This window comes from Pinus tabuliformis, chromosome 6 (assembly GCF_031772625.1).
Source record: "Pinus tabuliformis cultivar Carrire ecotype Pingquan chromosome 6, CPIR1, whole genome shotgun sequence".
Classification (NCBI taxonomy): Eukaryota; Viridiplantae; Streptophyta; class Pinopsida; order Pinales; family Pinaceae; genus Pinus; species Pinus tabuliformis.
In genome coordinates, this window is record NC_142292.1 from 708,803,902 (window position 1) to 708,819,721 (window position 15,820).

General features: G+C 39.4%; 1 protein-coding gene and 1 pseudogene across 1 annotated transcript; both read left to right on the forward strand.

Moving 5' to 3' along the window:
- Window positions 1–2,675: 2,675 nt before the first annotated feature.
- On the forward strand, window positions 2,676–7,962 carry LOC149260648 (disease resistance protein Roq1-like). The gene is made up of 4 exons (XM_089420928.1): window positions 2,676–4,361; window positions 4,455–5,544; window positions 5,651–5,923; window positions 6,036–7,962. The coding sequence occupies exons 1-4, from the start codon at window positions 3,760–3,762 to the stop codon at window positions 7,575–7,577; spliced, it is 3,507 nt and encodes a 1,168-aa protein (XP_089277054.1). The 5' UTR covers window positions 2,676–3,759; the 3' UTR covers window positions 7,578–7,962.
- A 2,116-nt stretch (window positions 7,963–10,078) lies between these two features.
- LOC149260649 (transcription factor MYC2-like) lies at window positions 10,079–11,036 on the forward strand (annotated as a pseudogene).
- The last annotated feature ends 4,784 nt before the right edge of the window (window positions 11,037–15,820 follow it).

Consider the following 15,820-nt stretch of genomic DNA (forward strand, 5'->3'; position numbering starts at 1 on the left):
AATTTGAGGAGGCTCTTTGCATTGTATACTCGAGAACTCATAAAAAATGAGGCAGTAGAAATGAAATGGGGGGGAGTGGTTGCCCCTTAATATAGGCTTTGGGCCACACATGTGAGGATAAGGCATGATAAATGCGTTCTCGCATGAAGAATCTCAAAGAACGGTATGTTAGTGCAAATGATTTTCATAGTCACAAACTAAAATGATAGAGTGTGATAGCACGATTTAGGCTATAAGGATGCCTCATTATTGTGGATCTGGAATGCATAGTTGCATTGTGACTAGTTGCAAAATTGAGAAGGTAAGCTGTGATAAATACTTTAGGAAGATTTTGATAATTGAAAAGAAACTTAGAGAAATCACAAGGTAAATAAACTTAGAAGAATCATGGCAATTTGTCCATTGGAAAGTTCAAGATAGGGGGACTCCAAATTTTGAGAATGTTGAAAATTTGGTGTTGTTGCAGCAGCCACAATAGGACACAAAGATGGGATTTCTAGACCCATGCAATTTTGTGGGTACCATAACATTCAATTACAATAACATATTTTTCACATCCATCTTGTGAGCCTTGGATCAACATCCTTATAGAAATTGAGTATTTCAGGCTTTAAGGTTGACACAAACATATCTTTGACATATTGTCACAAATATTGAATCCTTTTAATGTTCATCCTCCATTTCCATTGGAATGTTGTTGATGTTTTTGCCCAAGGTTATTAATAAAGTTGATGTATTTTCTATACTTTTCCAAAATTTTATATATCTTAATATTTAATCCCACCCACCTCCTCTTATAGTCTAAGTGTTTTTACACGTGTTTGTACATGCATGATGTTGTAATGGGAAAACTGACAAGTATATGCAAGAGAAGACATTTTGTAGTGTGGGAAAACTATGAAACATGTCAGTTAGTGAATGTCACTCACTAAAAAAAAAGGAATGGGATTAAGGGATCAGGGTTGTCATTGATGGTATATGCCACAAGGAACACATTGTGACCCACCATGTAATAATTTTATGCATAAGGCTCCTGTCTCTAATTTAACGCAATTCCATTCTCTCTTATCCTACCACCATTATCGAGTGGGATCATGCCATGTTCATAAATCTAGAGCATATTAAGGCCATTATGTTGTCACTCCTTTTGCAAATGAGCTTCACCACTATGACATCATCTTGAGCACAAAGAGAATATGAGAATTCTGCTAACGTTTATAAGGAAATGCATATTGGAAATTCATACCTTTATTACACCATGTGATGTTTGTAGATCGACAACTATGTCTAGACCTTTTAGATTCACTGACAACTCCTCCTCTCACTACCTTCCTCTGCTATGTGACTAGATCCTAACTAAAGCATTAGTGTCAAGTGTCTTAATATGACACATAATGTTTGATTTAATTATGTTAATTTACGAGTCTTCTTCTTACTTTTCAAATTGTTGTTTAAACCCATTAAAACATATAAAGGATCTTTTGCATTCAATTGTGAGAACCATTAAACATATGATATGTTGTTCATACAAAGAATATTGCTAGATTAGCTCTGAGGTATGAGTCTCCAATAACAAAAAAGCTCACTTGTAACAACACAAGCTCAATTAATATTTGAAAGAGATATAATGGCTTAGTTTGGTTTGGATCATAAATGGCAACATAGAGACAAGGATGATGGGTTAACATGTGCAGGCCATAGGCAATTTGTGGTGCAATATTGAGCCCAACTTCTCATGCTACTTTGTTGTGTTGTCTTCTTTGTTCCTCGATGGATAAGTTAGTGGGAATTAAAAGATTGGTGAAACTTATGTATAGTTTGTGTGTTATAGCCAATGCTTTTGATATAAAAAATTTCATTCCTTGTATAAGGAAGTTGGCTTTGTAGCAAATTGGAGGGCAAATCAAGAAAATGCACCAAAAAAAAAATTGATGCATTTAGGTGGAGATTATCAATGAACAAATTAATAAGAGGAAGCAAAATGAGTGGGGAAAATGACAATGATTTTGTGGACATGATTAATTGGGTTAAACTTTTTTCTAAAATATTTTGATGATTATGGCATCTAACAATGTGAACCGTCCATGTCAAAGTGTTTTGCGTGAAGAACGGGACAACCAAAAGTCTGGCCGCAATAGAAAGAAACGAATGGGATTCGATTACCACTTGCTAAGAAAAGTATGGACGGCAGAACCGTCCATGTCAAAGTGTTTTGCGTGAAGAACGGGACAGCCAAAAGTCTTTGCCGCAATGGAAAGAAACGAATGGGATTCGATTACCACTTGCTAAGAAAAGTCTGGACGGCAGACGCGTAAACTGCGGGACAGCTAACACCAAGAAATTCTGGGGCATGGGATTCGATTACCACTTGCTAAGACGTCCCACTTTCTAGTGATGGATGTCGACTTCCACTTCTTCACATGTCGTGGATACCGTCTGTTCTACATTAAAAGAGTTTATTTGGTCCCAATAAAGCAATCATATTTGTGGTAAAGACATATCCGTAGGTAGATCGAAGCATTTCTGCCAACTGTAAAGTGCCAATACTCAATAATGCAGTGACAGAAAAGGGCTAACGAGCCTGCTCTCGCGCATTAAATGTCCGTTTAGCTGCAAGCTCGATAGCCATATAAAACAGATGTGCGTGATGCTTTCCGAACACTCCGTCCCCACCGAAAGCTATATGGCTATCCAGCGTGTAGGTAAGCAGGCATTTAATGCCCGATAGCAAGCTCGTTAGACCTTGCCCTTTGAAACAAACACTTTGACATGGACGGTTCTGCCGTCCAGACTTTTATTGGCATCCTTCCATCTGTTAATAGTGTTGGACCGAAGCTGTTCGAATAGCCCCCTTCGATTTGAGCAGTCATGTTCTCTCCTTTTTGCAATTCTTGCTGGTCCAAAAATGCTGGCTTTAAGACGATAATAAATATCGCTGGCGAGACCTTTCTTCACATCAGGTCCGCGGTGATTAATGAAAACCTGATAGACATAGCTGTTGGTATTGTCATGTGAGTGGGATGTGGAGGAGGATGCGCAGGATGTAGCGTTAGGAGCTGGGGTCAAGCTAACGTGTGCCATTGGAACTAAGAAGCAGATCGAAGATGTTTTGCAGAGAAAGCGCGGTTCACTTCAATATTTTTGTGGGAATGATCGAGTGCAGCGTACCTACCAACTGTGAAGACCTCAAGAGTAATTAGCAAATGGATTGAAAGCAAATGGATTGAAAACAAAACAGCACTGAAATCTGGTGGGTTACTGAATTTATCTGGTAGGAATTAATGCCCTAATGTGAACGGAAAGCTAAGCGGGCATTTAATGCTCGATAGCAGGCTCGTTAGCCCTTTCAAAGTGTTTTACTTTTTGCGTGAAGAACGGGACAGCCAAAGTCTGGCCGCAATAGAAAGAAACGAATGGGATTCGATTACCAATTGCTAAGAAAAGTCTGGACGGCAGACGCGTAAAGACATATCCGTAGGGAGATCAAAGCATCTCTGCCAACTGTAAAATGCCAATACTCAATAATGCAGTGACAGAACTTCATACTTTCACCGTTCACATTAGGGCATTAGTTCCTACCAGATAAATTCAGTAACCCACCAGATTTCAGTGCTGTTTTGTTTTCAATCCATTTGCTAATTACTCTTGAGGTCTTGACAGTTGGTAGGTACTCTGCACTCTCTGAGATCATTCACACAAAAATATTGAAGTGAAGCGCGCTTTCTCTGCAAAACATCTTCGATCTGCTTCTTAGTTCCAATGGCACAAGTTAGCTTGACCCCAGCTCGTGACGCTACATCCTGCGCATCCTCCTCCACATCCCACTCACTCGACAATACCAACAGATATGTCTATCAGGTTTTCATTAATCACCGCGGACCTGATGTAAAGAAAGGTCTCGCCAGCCATATTTATCATCGTCTTAAAGCCCTTGGAGTAGCAGCATTTTTGGACCAGCAAGAATTGCAACAAGGAGAGAACATGACTCCTCAAATCGAAGGGGCTATTCGAACAGCCTCCGTCCATCTCGCCATATTATCTCCCAGATATGCCGAATCAAGCTGGTGCCTCAAGGAACTCGTATTGATGTTGGAGTCCGGCGCTAAGATTATCCCGATTTTCTATAATGTCAGCCCTGGGGAACTTCGGCGGACGCAGGCCAGAGATGGGGTGTATGCTCGACTCCTGAGCATCCTCCAGTGTATCTTTCTATGTGCGCGGGACGAAAGTGGAGGGTATGCTCGAGCCCTGCGGATGCTTGCAAAGAAGCCACGGCATGACTCCAACACTATTAAGAGATGGAAGGATGCCCTTTTCTCTGTCGCAGAAATAAGCGGTTTTGAGCTCAACGCGTGTAACGGGTAAGGGCGCCTCCAATTCTTAGTTTTTTATTTGCTGGATTAACAGCTATATCATACTTACTAGTCATTTTATTGTGAATTAATATTATTCAGTGCCGACGAGGGGCAGCTCGTGGAGGAGGTCGTCCAAAAAGTTTTGCAAGAGGTTCGCAGGCCCCCTCTGGATGTAGCTAAATATCCAACTGGCCTCGGCGAAAATGTTAAAGGCTTGGATGATGTCATTGCAGCCGCGAAGGGGGAGCCTCGCATTGTGGCAATTGTGGGTCTTGGGGGGATCGGAAAAACGACTGTCGCCAAAGAAATTTTCAACCGTGAAAGGGAAAAATTCAATCGATCTTGTTTTTTATTTGATATCAGATCCAAATCTTTAGATTCCCTGCAGAGTAGCCTTCTTGAGGATTTGGGTGTATCAAATGTAAAAATAAAGAATGTTGATGAAGGCAAATCCAAGATCAAAATGCATCTATCATCTTCTCAGCAGGCCCTTGTGGTTTTAGATGATGTGGATCATATTGATCAGCTGGATGCATTACTTTTTCCGCTTAAAGATGTCATTCATCCAAAGAGTTTGATTTTAGTTACGTCTCGCAATAAAGATGTGCTTAAAAGCTCGGGGATAATAGAGTCATCCATTTACACCATGCAAGGCCTCAGTCCAGAACACTCGGAAGAGCTCTTTTGCTTGCACGCTTTCGGTCAGCCCCATCCTGTAGTAGGATTTGTGGAAGTGGTTCAAAAGTTTTTGGAGGTATGCAATGGATTGCCATTATCTCTTAAAGTACTTGGGGCGCTTCTTCGTGGAAAAGATGATTTAGAGTACTGGAATGAACAATTGCACAAGACTTCCAAAATACTTCCCAGTGATATACAAAGAACACTTCAGATTAGTTATGATGCTCTGGATGAAGAGGAGAAGCAGATATTCTTAGACATCGCCTGTCTCTTCATAGGGGAAGATAAGGATACTGCCATAAGAGTATGGAACGAATCTGGCTGGTCGGGATGGCTGGGTTTTTGGAAGCTGGAAAACAGGTGCTTGGTGGAGGTGGACTGGAAAAACTGCCTGAGAATGCACGACCACATTAGAGATCTTGGCAGATATCTGGCGAAGGATTCAAAATATCCGCGTCGACTTTGGCAACTGACGGAGGACGATCTTTATAATGTGGCTGAACAATCTTCTGTGAGTATTTTGAAGCTTTCGGCCGACTTTCTAAATAACATTGTGTTATCCGTATTTTGAAGTTTTAAATTCTTAAAACCCTCCAATATGGTCAATCTTGTTTCAGGTGCGTGGAATTAGCATGGTTAATGGAAATGTCCCTGATCAATCTTTCGAAAACCTTTCTGGCATTTGCAACCTAAGTGACTTGCGGATCCTTAGGGCTGAAGGTTATTTTGTTGAACGCGTATTCAGCAGTAGAGAGCTACCGAAACTAATGTATCTCCACTGGGAAAACTGTCCGAGCTCCTCGTTACCTTTCTCGCTTCCAATAAAGAATTTAAGAGTGTTACATATAGAGGGGAGAAAATTGAAAACACTGTGGCAACATGAATCTCAGGTAGTTTTGTTGATTTATTTACACGTCTCTTTACTTTTTTCTTCAATTTGTAAAAGGTTGTTTGAACTTAAGAATTCCAGACTGTCAAACCAACTGTATGTAAATATTGCAGGCACCTTTGCAGTTGAGGAAATTGTATATTGATGGTCCTCTTTCAGAGGTTCCAGAGTCCATTGGCAAGCTGAAGCACCTAGAAGAATTTGTCCTGTCCAATAGTGATCATGAAAGTTTGCCAAAGGAATTTTGTAATATGCATTCCCTGAAACATGTCAGGTTCAACCATTGTTATAAAATGAAGTTGATGCCACAGTCAATTGGGAACCTGACGGGCCTCCAAAGCCTTACACTGTATAACTGCTCCAGTCTGCAGATGCTCCCGGACTCGGTTGGGAACCTGACGGGCCTCCAAAGCCTTGACCTGGGCGGCTGCTCCAGTCTGCAGATGCTCCCGGACTCGGTTGGGAACCTGACGGGCCTTCAAAGCCTTAGACTGTATGACTGCTCCAGTCTGCAGATGCTCCCTGACTCGATTGGGAACCTGACGGGCCTCCAAAGCCTTCACCTGGGCTTGTGCTCCAGTCTGCAGATGCTCCCGGACTCGGTTGGCAACCTGACGGGCCTCCAAAGCCTTGCCCTGGGCCGCTGCTCCAGTCTGCAGATGCTCCCGGACTCGGTTGGGAACCTGACGGGCCTCCAGAGCCTTGACCTGCGCTGGTGCTCCAGTCTGCAGATGCTCCCGGACTCGGTTGGGAACCTGACGGGCCTCCAAAGCCTTGATCTGGCCACGTGCTCCAGTCTGCAGATGCTCCCCGACTCGGTTGGGAACCTGACGGGCCTCCAAAGCCTTGTCCTGGCCTGGTGCTCCAGTCTGCACATGCTCCCGGACTCGGTTGGGAACCTGACGGGCTTCCAAAGCCTTGAACTGGGCGGCTGCTCCAGTCTGCAGATGCTCCCGGACTCGGTTGGGAACCTGACGGGCCTCCAAAGCCTTGAATTGGGCGGCTGCTCCAGTCTGCAGATGCTCCCGGGCTCGGTTGGGAACCTGACGGGCCTCCAAAGCCTTAACCTGCGCTGGTGCTCCAGTCTGCAGATGCTCCCGGACTCGGTTGGGAACCTGAGGGGCCTCCAAAGCCTTGATCTGGCCGCGTGCTCCAGTCTGCAGATGCTCCCGGACTCGGTTGGGAACCTGACGGGCCTCCAAAGCCTTACACTGTATGGTTGCTCCAGTGTGCAGATGCTCCCGGACTCGGTTGGGAACCTGACGGGCCTCCAAAGCCTTGACCTGGGCGGCTGCTCCAGTCTGCAGATGCTCCCGGACTCGATTGGGAACCTGACGGGCCTCCAAAGCCTTTACTTGCGAGAGTGCTCCAGTCTGCAGATGCTCCCGGACTCGGTTGGGAACCTGACGGGCCTCCAAAGCCTTGACCTGCGCTGGTGCTCCAGTCTGCAGATGCTCCCGGACTCGGTTGGGAACCTGACGGCCCTCAAACGTCTTCTGTTGAGGAGGTGTTCCAAATTACAGATGTTGCCCAATGTGGAGCATTTGAGCTCGTTGGAGTTACTTGATGTGTATGGATGTTCGGAACTGCAATGGAGTGAGGGAGTAGTCGAGCAGCTGCGCCAACGACTGGGAGAAGGCTTCGTGGAAGGATAGTCTGAGGAAGAAAGCATGGAAGGATACCGTGAGGAAGAAGCGAATTGTGAGGAAGTAGCAAGCGAAGAAAGGTAGTAAAATATGAAAGCACTTCATAATTAGAATATGGGTAAGTGGCCACAGTGCTCACTGCAGGTTGCATAGAGCTTTAAAGGCATGTAATAAGAAGCCCATGTAGGCAAGATTTGTTTTATTAATTAGGTGTGTAAAATAGTGAGACATATTTACGTCATGTCCCTAATCTCCTTCAGTGGCGTCTGATTTGTTTCATAGTATTATCCTCTTCCTTCATTAGGACATAAGACGTGTTATGGAAATATATTACAGGCTAAATATGTATTATTAACGTTACATTATATTGATGTTTTAAACTGAAGGAATATTGATGAATATTGATGTTTTTGAGCAGAACTTTGATCTCATTGCACACACAACTTTAACTGAAACAAACTATTTGTGTTTGCGTTTTCAAGCCATTTTTAAAATGTGTGCAGCTTTGTTTCTGGAAATTAAAGTTGATTAAGAATTTTTTGCATGGAAATTAAAGTTGATTAAGAAATTTTTGCATTGTCGAGAATAATTTAAATAAAACATCAAAATGTCTCTTGCAACACACATTACATTAAATAGCATTCTGAGTTATGTCTCTTGCAATACATTACTTTAAATAGCAATACATTACTTTAAATAGGAATATTCTGAGTTAGGTCTCTTGCCATACATTACTTTAAATAACATTACTTTAAATAGAAATATTATGAGTTATGATAGGGTTTTCACTATTTGAAAAAAATAATGAGAATATTTTTGAAGTGTATTTTAAAATGCTTTTAAATATTTCAATTTTAGGTTTATTTCTAATTGATTTATATGTTTAATAATATATTATAAAGTAAAATAATTTTCATAATACAATTTTTTAATTTTATAAAATTTAAATTATATTTAAAAATTTTCATTATGTATTTTAAATTTGCATTAATTATGTTAATAGGCATTCCTTTGCAGGGCTGCGCTGGACACATCCAGCAAATTAAAGACACTTATTTTCATTGTCTTCCCTTCAATAATAACTTGACACATGGATGCTAGCCCATGAGCATGATGACCGAAGAATTTGTCGGTTTATGTTTCAATGGGAGATACTATACGTAGACCCTGAGCGTTGCAGCAAGGCTACAACATGGCTTGCTCAAAGCCACCAAATGCCAGAAACCACTATTGGAAATATCTCTAGAAACAACCTTCTGAGTACAAATTCCCCCCCTTCTGGCTCGTGCTTGCACTTACAAAGGACCGATTTTCTAAAGCAATGGGTTCTTCTTCTTAACAACAATAACAACAAAAGGGTGTGCCCATTTCGCATGCTTTGCACTTACGTTATAAGAGGCTCACGAGACCTGTTAACAATGGTTGAAATAGAAGAGTCCCATGGCCTCAAAAAAAAAATTGAGACTTCTCAAGCCCCGTGCGACAAGAAGACGAGGACAACGAGGATGAAGAGGAGGATAATATGTCTTTCGCTGCTTGGCGAGCCTCACCCACTAGGCATACTTGGATCTGGGCGAGCATTACATCCAATAATACAAGATGGGCACCAACCCCGCTGTGACAAAGGACTCTCTCTACTTGTTCTATTGGGGTTTAGGGGGTTGGATGTGAACTGGGTTGAATTTAGTTTGGTGAGAGGTGGATTAATTTATGATGGGTATAACTCCCACTTCCTCACCCTTAAACCCTAGCAATCATATTATTCCTTGGATGTTCTGCCATGTTGTGTAGCAAATGGAGATGAGGTTGTGTGTGTGATGTTTGTTGTTATATATTCTTGTATGACATTTGTCATGAATGAATCACCATCTTTGAAACCCTTCAAAGCAGGCCCTTAATTCACCCATTTATTAAGAGTTGTTCTTTGCACACATAATCAGAGGATTGTCTACTAATTAATGATTTTCTTATGATATATGGTGAAAGCAAGTGTGCTCTTAGATATGGTCAAATTAATGAACCACTTCGTGCTCGTGCACGTGTTGGGCTTACAAGATTGACCGTTGCAGAGCATTTTTGAGATGTCAAAGGCCAAGATGTGTTGCTCTTCATTGACAACATTTTCCATTTTACACAAGTATGATTGACATTGTATTTGATATAATGTTTGTCTCTGTTTTAGTCATTTGGGGAATTTTAGTTTTAAAAATGTCACAAACTTTTACAATCTTGTTATGTCATTCAAGAACTATTGTATTTAAATATCACCATCACAAACTAACAGGTTTACAAAGGATTAGCTATGTCCTAATGAATTTGACATCAACACTGACATTAGCATAACAAGAAATTGTTTTCATCTTATTTTGTTTAACAAGAAAACTCTCAAGTGTCTGCTTTGCTGGGACATATTCCTTCAACTGTCGAGAACATTTCGCGGGCCTCCATTGCATTATTATATGTGACAAGCAAACAATAGACATTTGTGTTATCTGTGAGAAGCAAACAAAATGCATGTGTTATATGTGACAAGAAAACAAAAAGCATATGTGTTCAATGAACAAAGTTCTTTAGTGGTTAAAAATGACAAATCATTTTTGCATACTGTAACTTAGGAGATTGAAGCCCTTGAAGTGCCTGCCATCCATATTACAGAAACAGTAAATGGTGCAGAACCACAAACCCGCACATTGGGTTTTAAAAGTAATGAAAAGAACTTGATAAATCCAACAATAAAAGAGGATACCATTGGTTTACCATCTAATCCACGTGATCCAATTTCTCTAGGAGGTTTGCACTAAAGATGTTTGATGTAGAACCCTCTGCCTTAATTAAAGATTCAATATTTGTTGTGGTCAAGAGAAAGCCACAAAAACGTGGGAGAAAGCATGCAAATGGTCGTGAAGAGCCTATGAATCACGTTGAGGCTTAGTGACAAAGGCATGAGAAATCGAACCAAAAATTTTACGAGCTTCCTACCATGGTTTGTAATGTGTCAAAATTGGACAAAGCTTCTCTACTCGGTGATGTCACTGCTTATATCAAAGCACTTTGTTCCAAACAACAAGATTTGGAGTCCGAGAGGGTTAAATTGTAGGTTTAAATTGACACCATAAAGAAGGAATTATTGATGAATTCTTTGAAGTTGGTAGGTAAAGAAACAACAGATCTTTCATGCATTGACCTTAAAGGTTTTAACGAGGGGAAATTCCTTGGCTTGAATTTAGAAGTTCGCATTGTTGACCGAGAGGTGATAATAAGAATTCAATGTACTAAACATAATCATCCTATTGCAAGATTGATCACAACACTGGAAGAACTTGATTTGGAAGTCCTCCATGCAAGTATTTCTACTATGAAGGATTCGTTAATTATCCAGTCATTGTTAACATGACCAGAGGTTTGTACATAGAAGGCCACCTTCATTATTCCGTGCTTTGTAAGAAAGTAACTGAATCTTTGAATTAAGTAGTGGAATATCACTGCAATATTGAGAATTTTCCTTTGCATGCTTCATTGTGAATTATGTTTTCGGACAAGAAATGGTGATGGTGTCCTCCAACACCATTTTCACAATGAAAACACCATTTTGTAACATAATTCAAGATTTTTTTATAGAAGTAAAGGGCAAGGACTGTGCATAATATCATAGCTTAATGTTGCTTATCCACTAAAGCAACTTGTTATAACATGTATTTTATTCTTAAAGTGACAGATTATGATGCAAAGAGTATTGTGGTGGTCTTTCCAAAAAACAAAGTTGACTTCAAAAGGGTTATTATGAAATAATCCCCTCATCTTTATCATGTGAAAAACAACTCCATAAGACCACAATGTTTTGTCAAGGTGGTTTTGCAAAGGAAACATTGCGAACACAATTCAAAAGCTAAAATGTCTTTTCTGTGGACTATTCATTTTCAAAGCAGGTATTTGAAAGTTTATTGACTTTGTAGAGATTGGTGATTTCAATATAATTGTTGGACAAACATGGTGGTAGTTTTTCTTTTTTATAAATAATTTTATTTGCTTTGGTCACAAATTGGTAAAGGTTTAACACACATACGCATGCATCAAATTTGTTTTTGTTTTTGTTTTTTTTTTTATAATCCATATCCTTGTGATAAAGCAACCAAGATTTCCTTTAGTTCATATATCTTATTAATGCAAAGAAATTACGATCTATTCTTGACTGTGTGCAAGTAATGAACTACTCAAGGGTTGTTTTAGAATTTGCATTGGTCTCAACATGATGCTAGTAATTTTTCCTATCTTTTCCCATTATCTAAATATAAAATTAGGCTTAGTCCAAGGCATTTCAGGGAATGTTATCCTTTGCAAGGATATAAAGTATTCAATTTTGTAACTTGTTTTAATCAATGAATAGTATTGATTTATAGCTTAGTGTGATTGTAGTATATATTATAGCTAAGGAATTTTGTTCACGTTTTTAATGTTCTGGTCAGTCTCCATGAAATTGGATTTCAAAGAAGTTGGAAGTAAGCTAAACCCTAACTTTGTTTTGTAAATTTTTTTTTGAATATTTATCATAGTATCCTTTGAGTTTTTCTTCTTTTCCCATCTTTAAATTGTTACCAGTTGACTCTTCTTGTTGTAACTATTCAGCGGAAACAGAATGTGAATGACTCCATGATAGGAGAAACTCTATCAAGAGGTTTCTTTATAATAAATGTTAATCAAGGGAAATTTTGTGCCTATTGTATCAACACATATTTTCAGAATTTAAATGCTTGAATACTAGGTTCTTGGATTCAGATGGTACTAATGTTGAGATTGCAATGAGGTTATAAACAGAAACAATAACTTGGCAAGTTGGGATTTATGCAACTACTTTCAAATTGTGCTATGAAATTAGTCTCTTCAACTAGATTATTAATAGTAAATACTCCCTGGGGATGTTTATTTAGAATAATACTCCTTTTTAATGAATACCATACTGAGAATTATTAAAATGCGTTATAACTATCAAAATAAAAGACTAGCCTCTCATTTAATAAGAATGTGAAAATATCTTATACCAAAAGACTTGAGTGATTCCATGTGATATTGGGTCATTGTGATATTTTCTTGGTAGAAACTTCTAAGTAATTCTGATTTCATGGTCACAGGATGTTGTGGATTTTACCTTTTAAATGACCAACTAAGCACATCTACTTGTTTAATAGCCCATCCAAGATAAAACAATTTTACCCATCTAGAAGTAGATTTCAGGGTGCATGTCCCTACATGGACTTGTTAGTATTTTTTTTCTTTCTCCATATCCTTATGGGATTGAGAAAAAGGCATGTGTATATGCTCTCTCCATCTCCTTATGGACTCGAGCAAAATGCATGTAAGCATTAGCATTCATTGTTTTCCTTAAAAATATAGTAAACTATTCAAATAAATCAAATATGAGTGTGTAGTGGTTGACATACCATTCAAAAAATTCAAAGTGCAATAAAATTCAAATGTGAAGGAGAAAGAGTCAGATTTGGAAGTGAACAATCAAATTTGAAGTGGCTGTAACACTGAAAAAGGCTTAAAATTAGAGAAGTAGAGTTGGAGCTTCTACATCTATGAGGAGGATTTTCGAAGATGAAACTTTTCAAGTGCAAAATCATGGGAACGAATATTTGACAATCTTGTGAAAAGCAGGCCCAAGAGATTAATCAAATGATGATATGGGCATTTTATGTCTCACCGAAATGGCCTTCTCCCAACAGATAATCTCAGCACAAAATCTTGGGACATTTTTTCCACCCACATAATTCCTTCCTCCTCCTCCTCCTGCAATTCATACCTCATCCAACACACCAACATATTAAAACTAGATCCAACCAGTGCCCATTAACCTCCTCCTGCTCCCCTAGGTATGAAGAGTTCCTTTACCTCAAAAGGGATTATCACAATGATTGGAGTTACAGCAACAACAACCTTTACTTTTAGTATACTACTCTTTTGTTTTTGTCAGAAATGTGTCCATGCCTTGCACGGTTCCAATAACAAGATATATGTTAGGCCCCTTAAAAATTAATCACGCCTTGCACAGTTTCAATAATGAGATAGATGTCAGTGTGGGAAAATCAAAGATATGATGTTAGGGTTTGGTTCTCCTTTCTTGATAATTACTTGTGAGAGCGTTGGCTTCTTTTAATTTTTATTATCTTATCTTTCATCAAGAAATTATACATATATGAAGATCATAAAAAAAAAGATACAAGATATAGGCACATGCCAGGGAAAAACCACCCTCGCGGGGAAAACCCAGTCAAGATAATTCTTCCTTCAATAGTATTCTTTGAGAATCATCACCCTAGACTAAGACCAAAATTTCCCTGCACACAATGTCAACCTTCCAGATCTTCGACCCCTTCCAACAACTTCGATTAGGCAACAACTTCCAGCAACATGTAGCTTCTAGCAGCAGCGAAACCTTAGGAGACTTCGATCTCCCAACCCAGACCACAAAACAGAGAGAGACACCAAAAGCTCGATTTTATTCTTCTCTAGAGATTCCCCCAAACTCACACTTCTTTCATCCTCCCAACAACAGACTTCACACTTCTCCAGCTCTTCTAGGGATATCAAACTTCCTTGAGAGTGAGTGCTCCAAATGAATTCGACCTCCTTCAATATATAGGCTTCTTGTGGGTCGAATGGGGGTCTTTAGGCCGACATGATGTGGAGGACACATAATTCATATTTGACTTGATATAAAACCTTTTTACATGATCCGAAAGCCCAAGAAGGGTCTCTTCGAATATACAATGACTCTATAAACTCAATATTAATCCTAGGAGTCCATAATGGGGACTTTGAATAATATATTGATGACCCAATCATGAAACTTATGCTTTAATAAGTCATTGTGACAATAATAAAAATTATTTTCTTTATTTTTTTACAAGTACATTACATAATGACTCAAGTACATTATTGAACAATGAACATAGTTACATTTTATAACACTCCCTCTTAACTAGGTAGGTATTCATAATGTACATATACAATGGAAGATCTCAAACTATATGAAAACATGAAGAACTTTTAGGCAACACAATGCGATGGACTAGATACCTAACCAGGGAAATCTATCCAACCAGTCACTCAACAATTTAGGCATTGCCACGCCATGGACTAGATTCTTGACCAGGGAAATCTATCCAACTAGTCACTCAACAATTTAGGCACTGCAATGCCATGGACTAGATTCCTGACCAGGGAAATCTATCCAAGTGGGACTAAGGTGGAATCAAGCTTTTAGCCCCTCTAGGTACCATAAGGCTTACTTGCTAACCACCAACCCAAACATACAGGTGTGTATCCAAAACAAAGCTCAATAAAAAACACCACCTTTTCAATTCTAGGATTTCAGACATCAACACATAGTGTCGGCCAGATGTCTCCCCAGGCAATGCTTCACTCGCAAAGCCTCAATAAATCTCTTCCATTTCCTTATCATCAATACAATCACTAATATCTACCAAACCCGACAGGTTTCTTAGATATTCAAACTTCTTGTTAGGAAGAGCCTTTGTTAGTATGTCTACTACCTGTTCATCTGTCATAACATACTCTAACTTAATGATCCCATCTTGCACCAAGTTCCTAATAAAGTGGAACTTATTATTGATATGTTTCATCCTTGAATGAAACATGGGATCTCTAGAGATCTTGATACAACTTTTATTGTCACAACTAATCAGAGTAGGACCCAAACACTTCTCGAACAAATCTGTCAAAAGATTCCTTAATGAGACAACCTTTTTTCCTACTTCACTTGAAACCACATATTCTTCCTCTGCACTACTCAATGCAACGAGATCTTGCTTCCTACTCATCCATAAGATCATAAAAACTCCTAGACTAAAGCATCCTTCGGTAGTGCTTCGTCCATAGGTTTCACTACCACCCCAATCAGAGTCTGTGAAGCCAATGAACTTGACTTCCTTACTATCATACTTTAGGCAGTGATGTATGGTGCCACAAAGATACCTCAATATATCTTTGGCAGCTATCCAGTGATCATGACAAGGCTCCAACTTAAACTGACTAAGAATGTTCACTACAAAACACATATCTGGCCTAGTATTTACCAGATTCATCAGGGAACCCACCAATTGTTGATATGAGGTAGGATCCACCAGACTAGAGTTGGAACTCGTCAGTTTCTCAAGGTTGGTGATCATAGGAGTAATCATCGGCTTGGAGCCCATCATCCCAAATTTCTGCAATAACTTGATGATGTACTT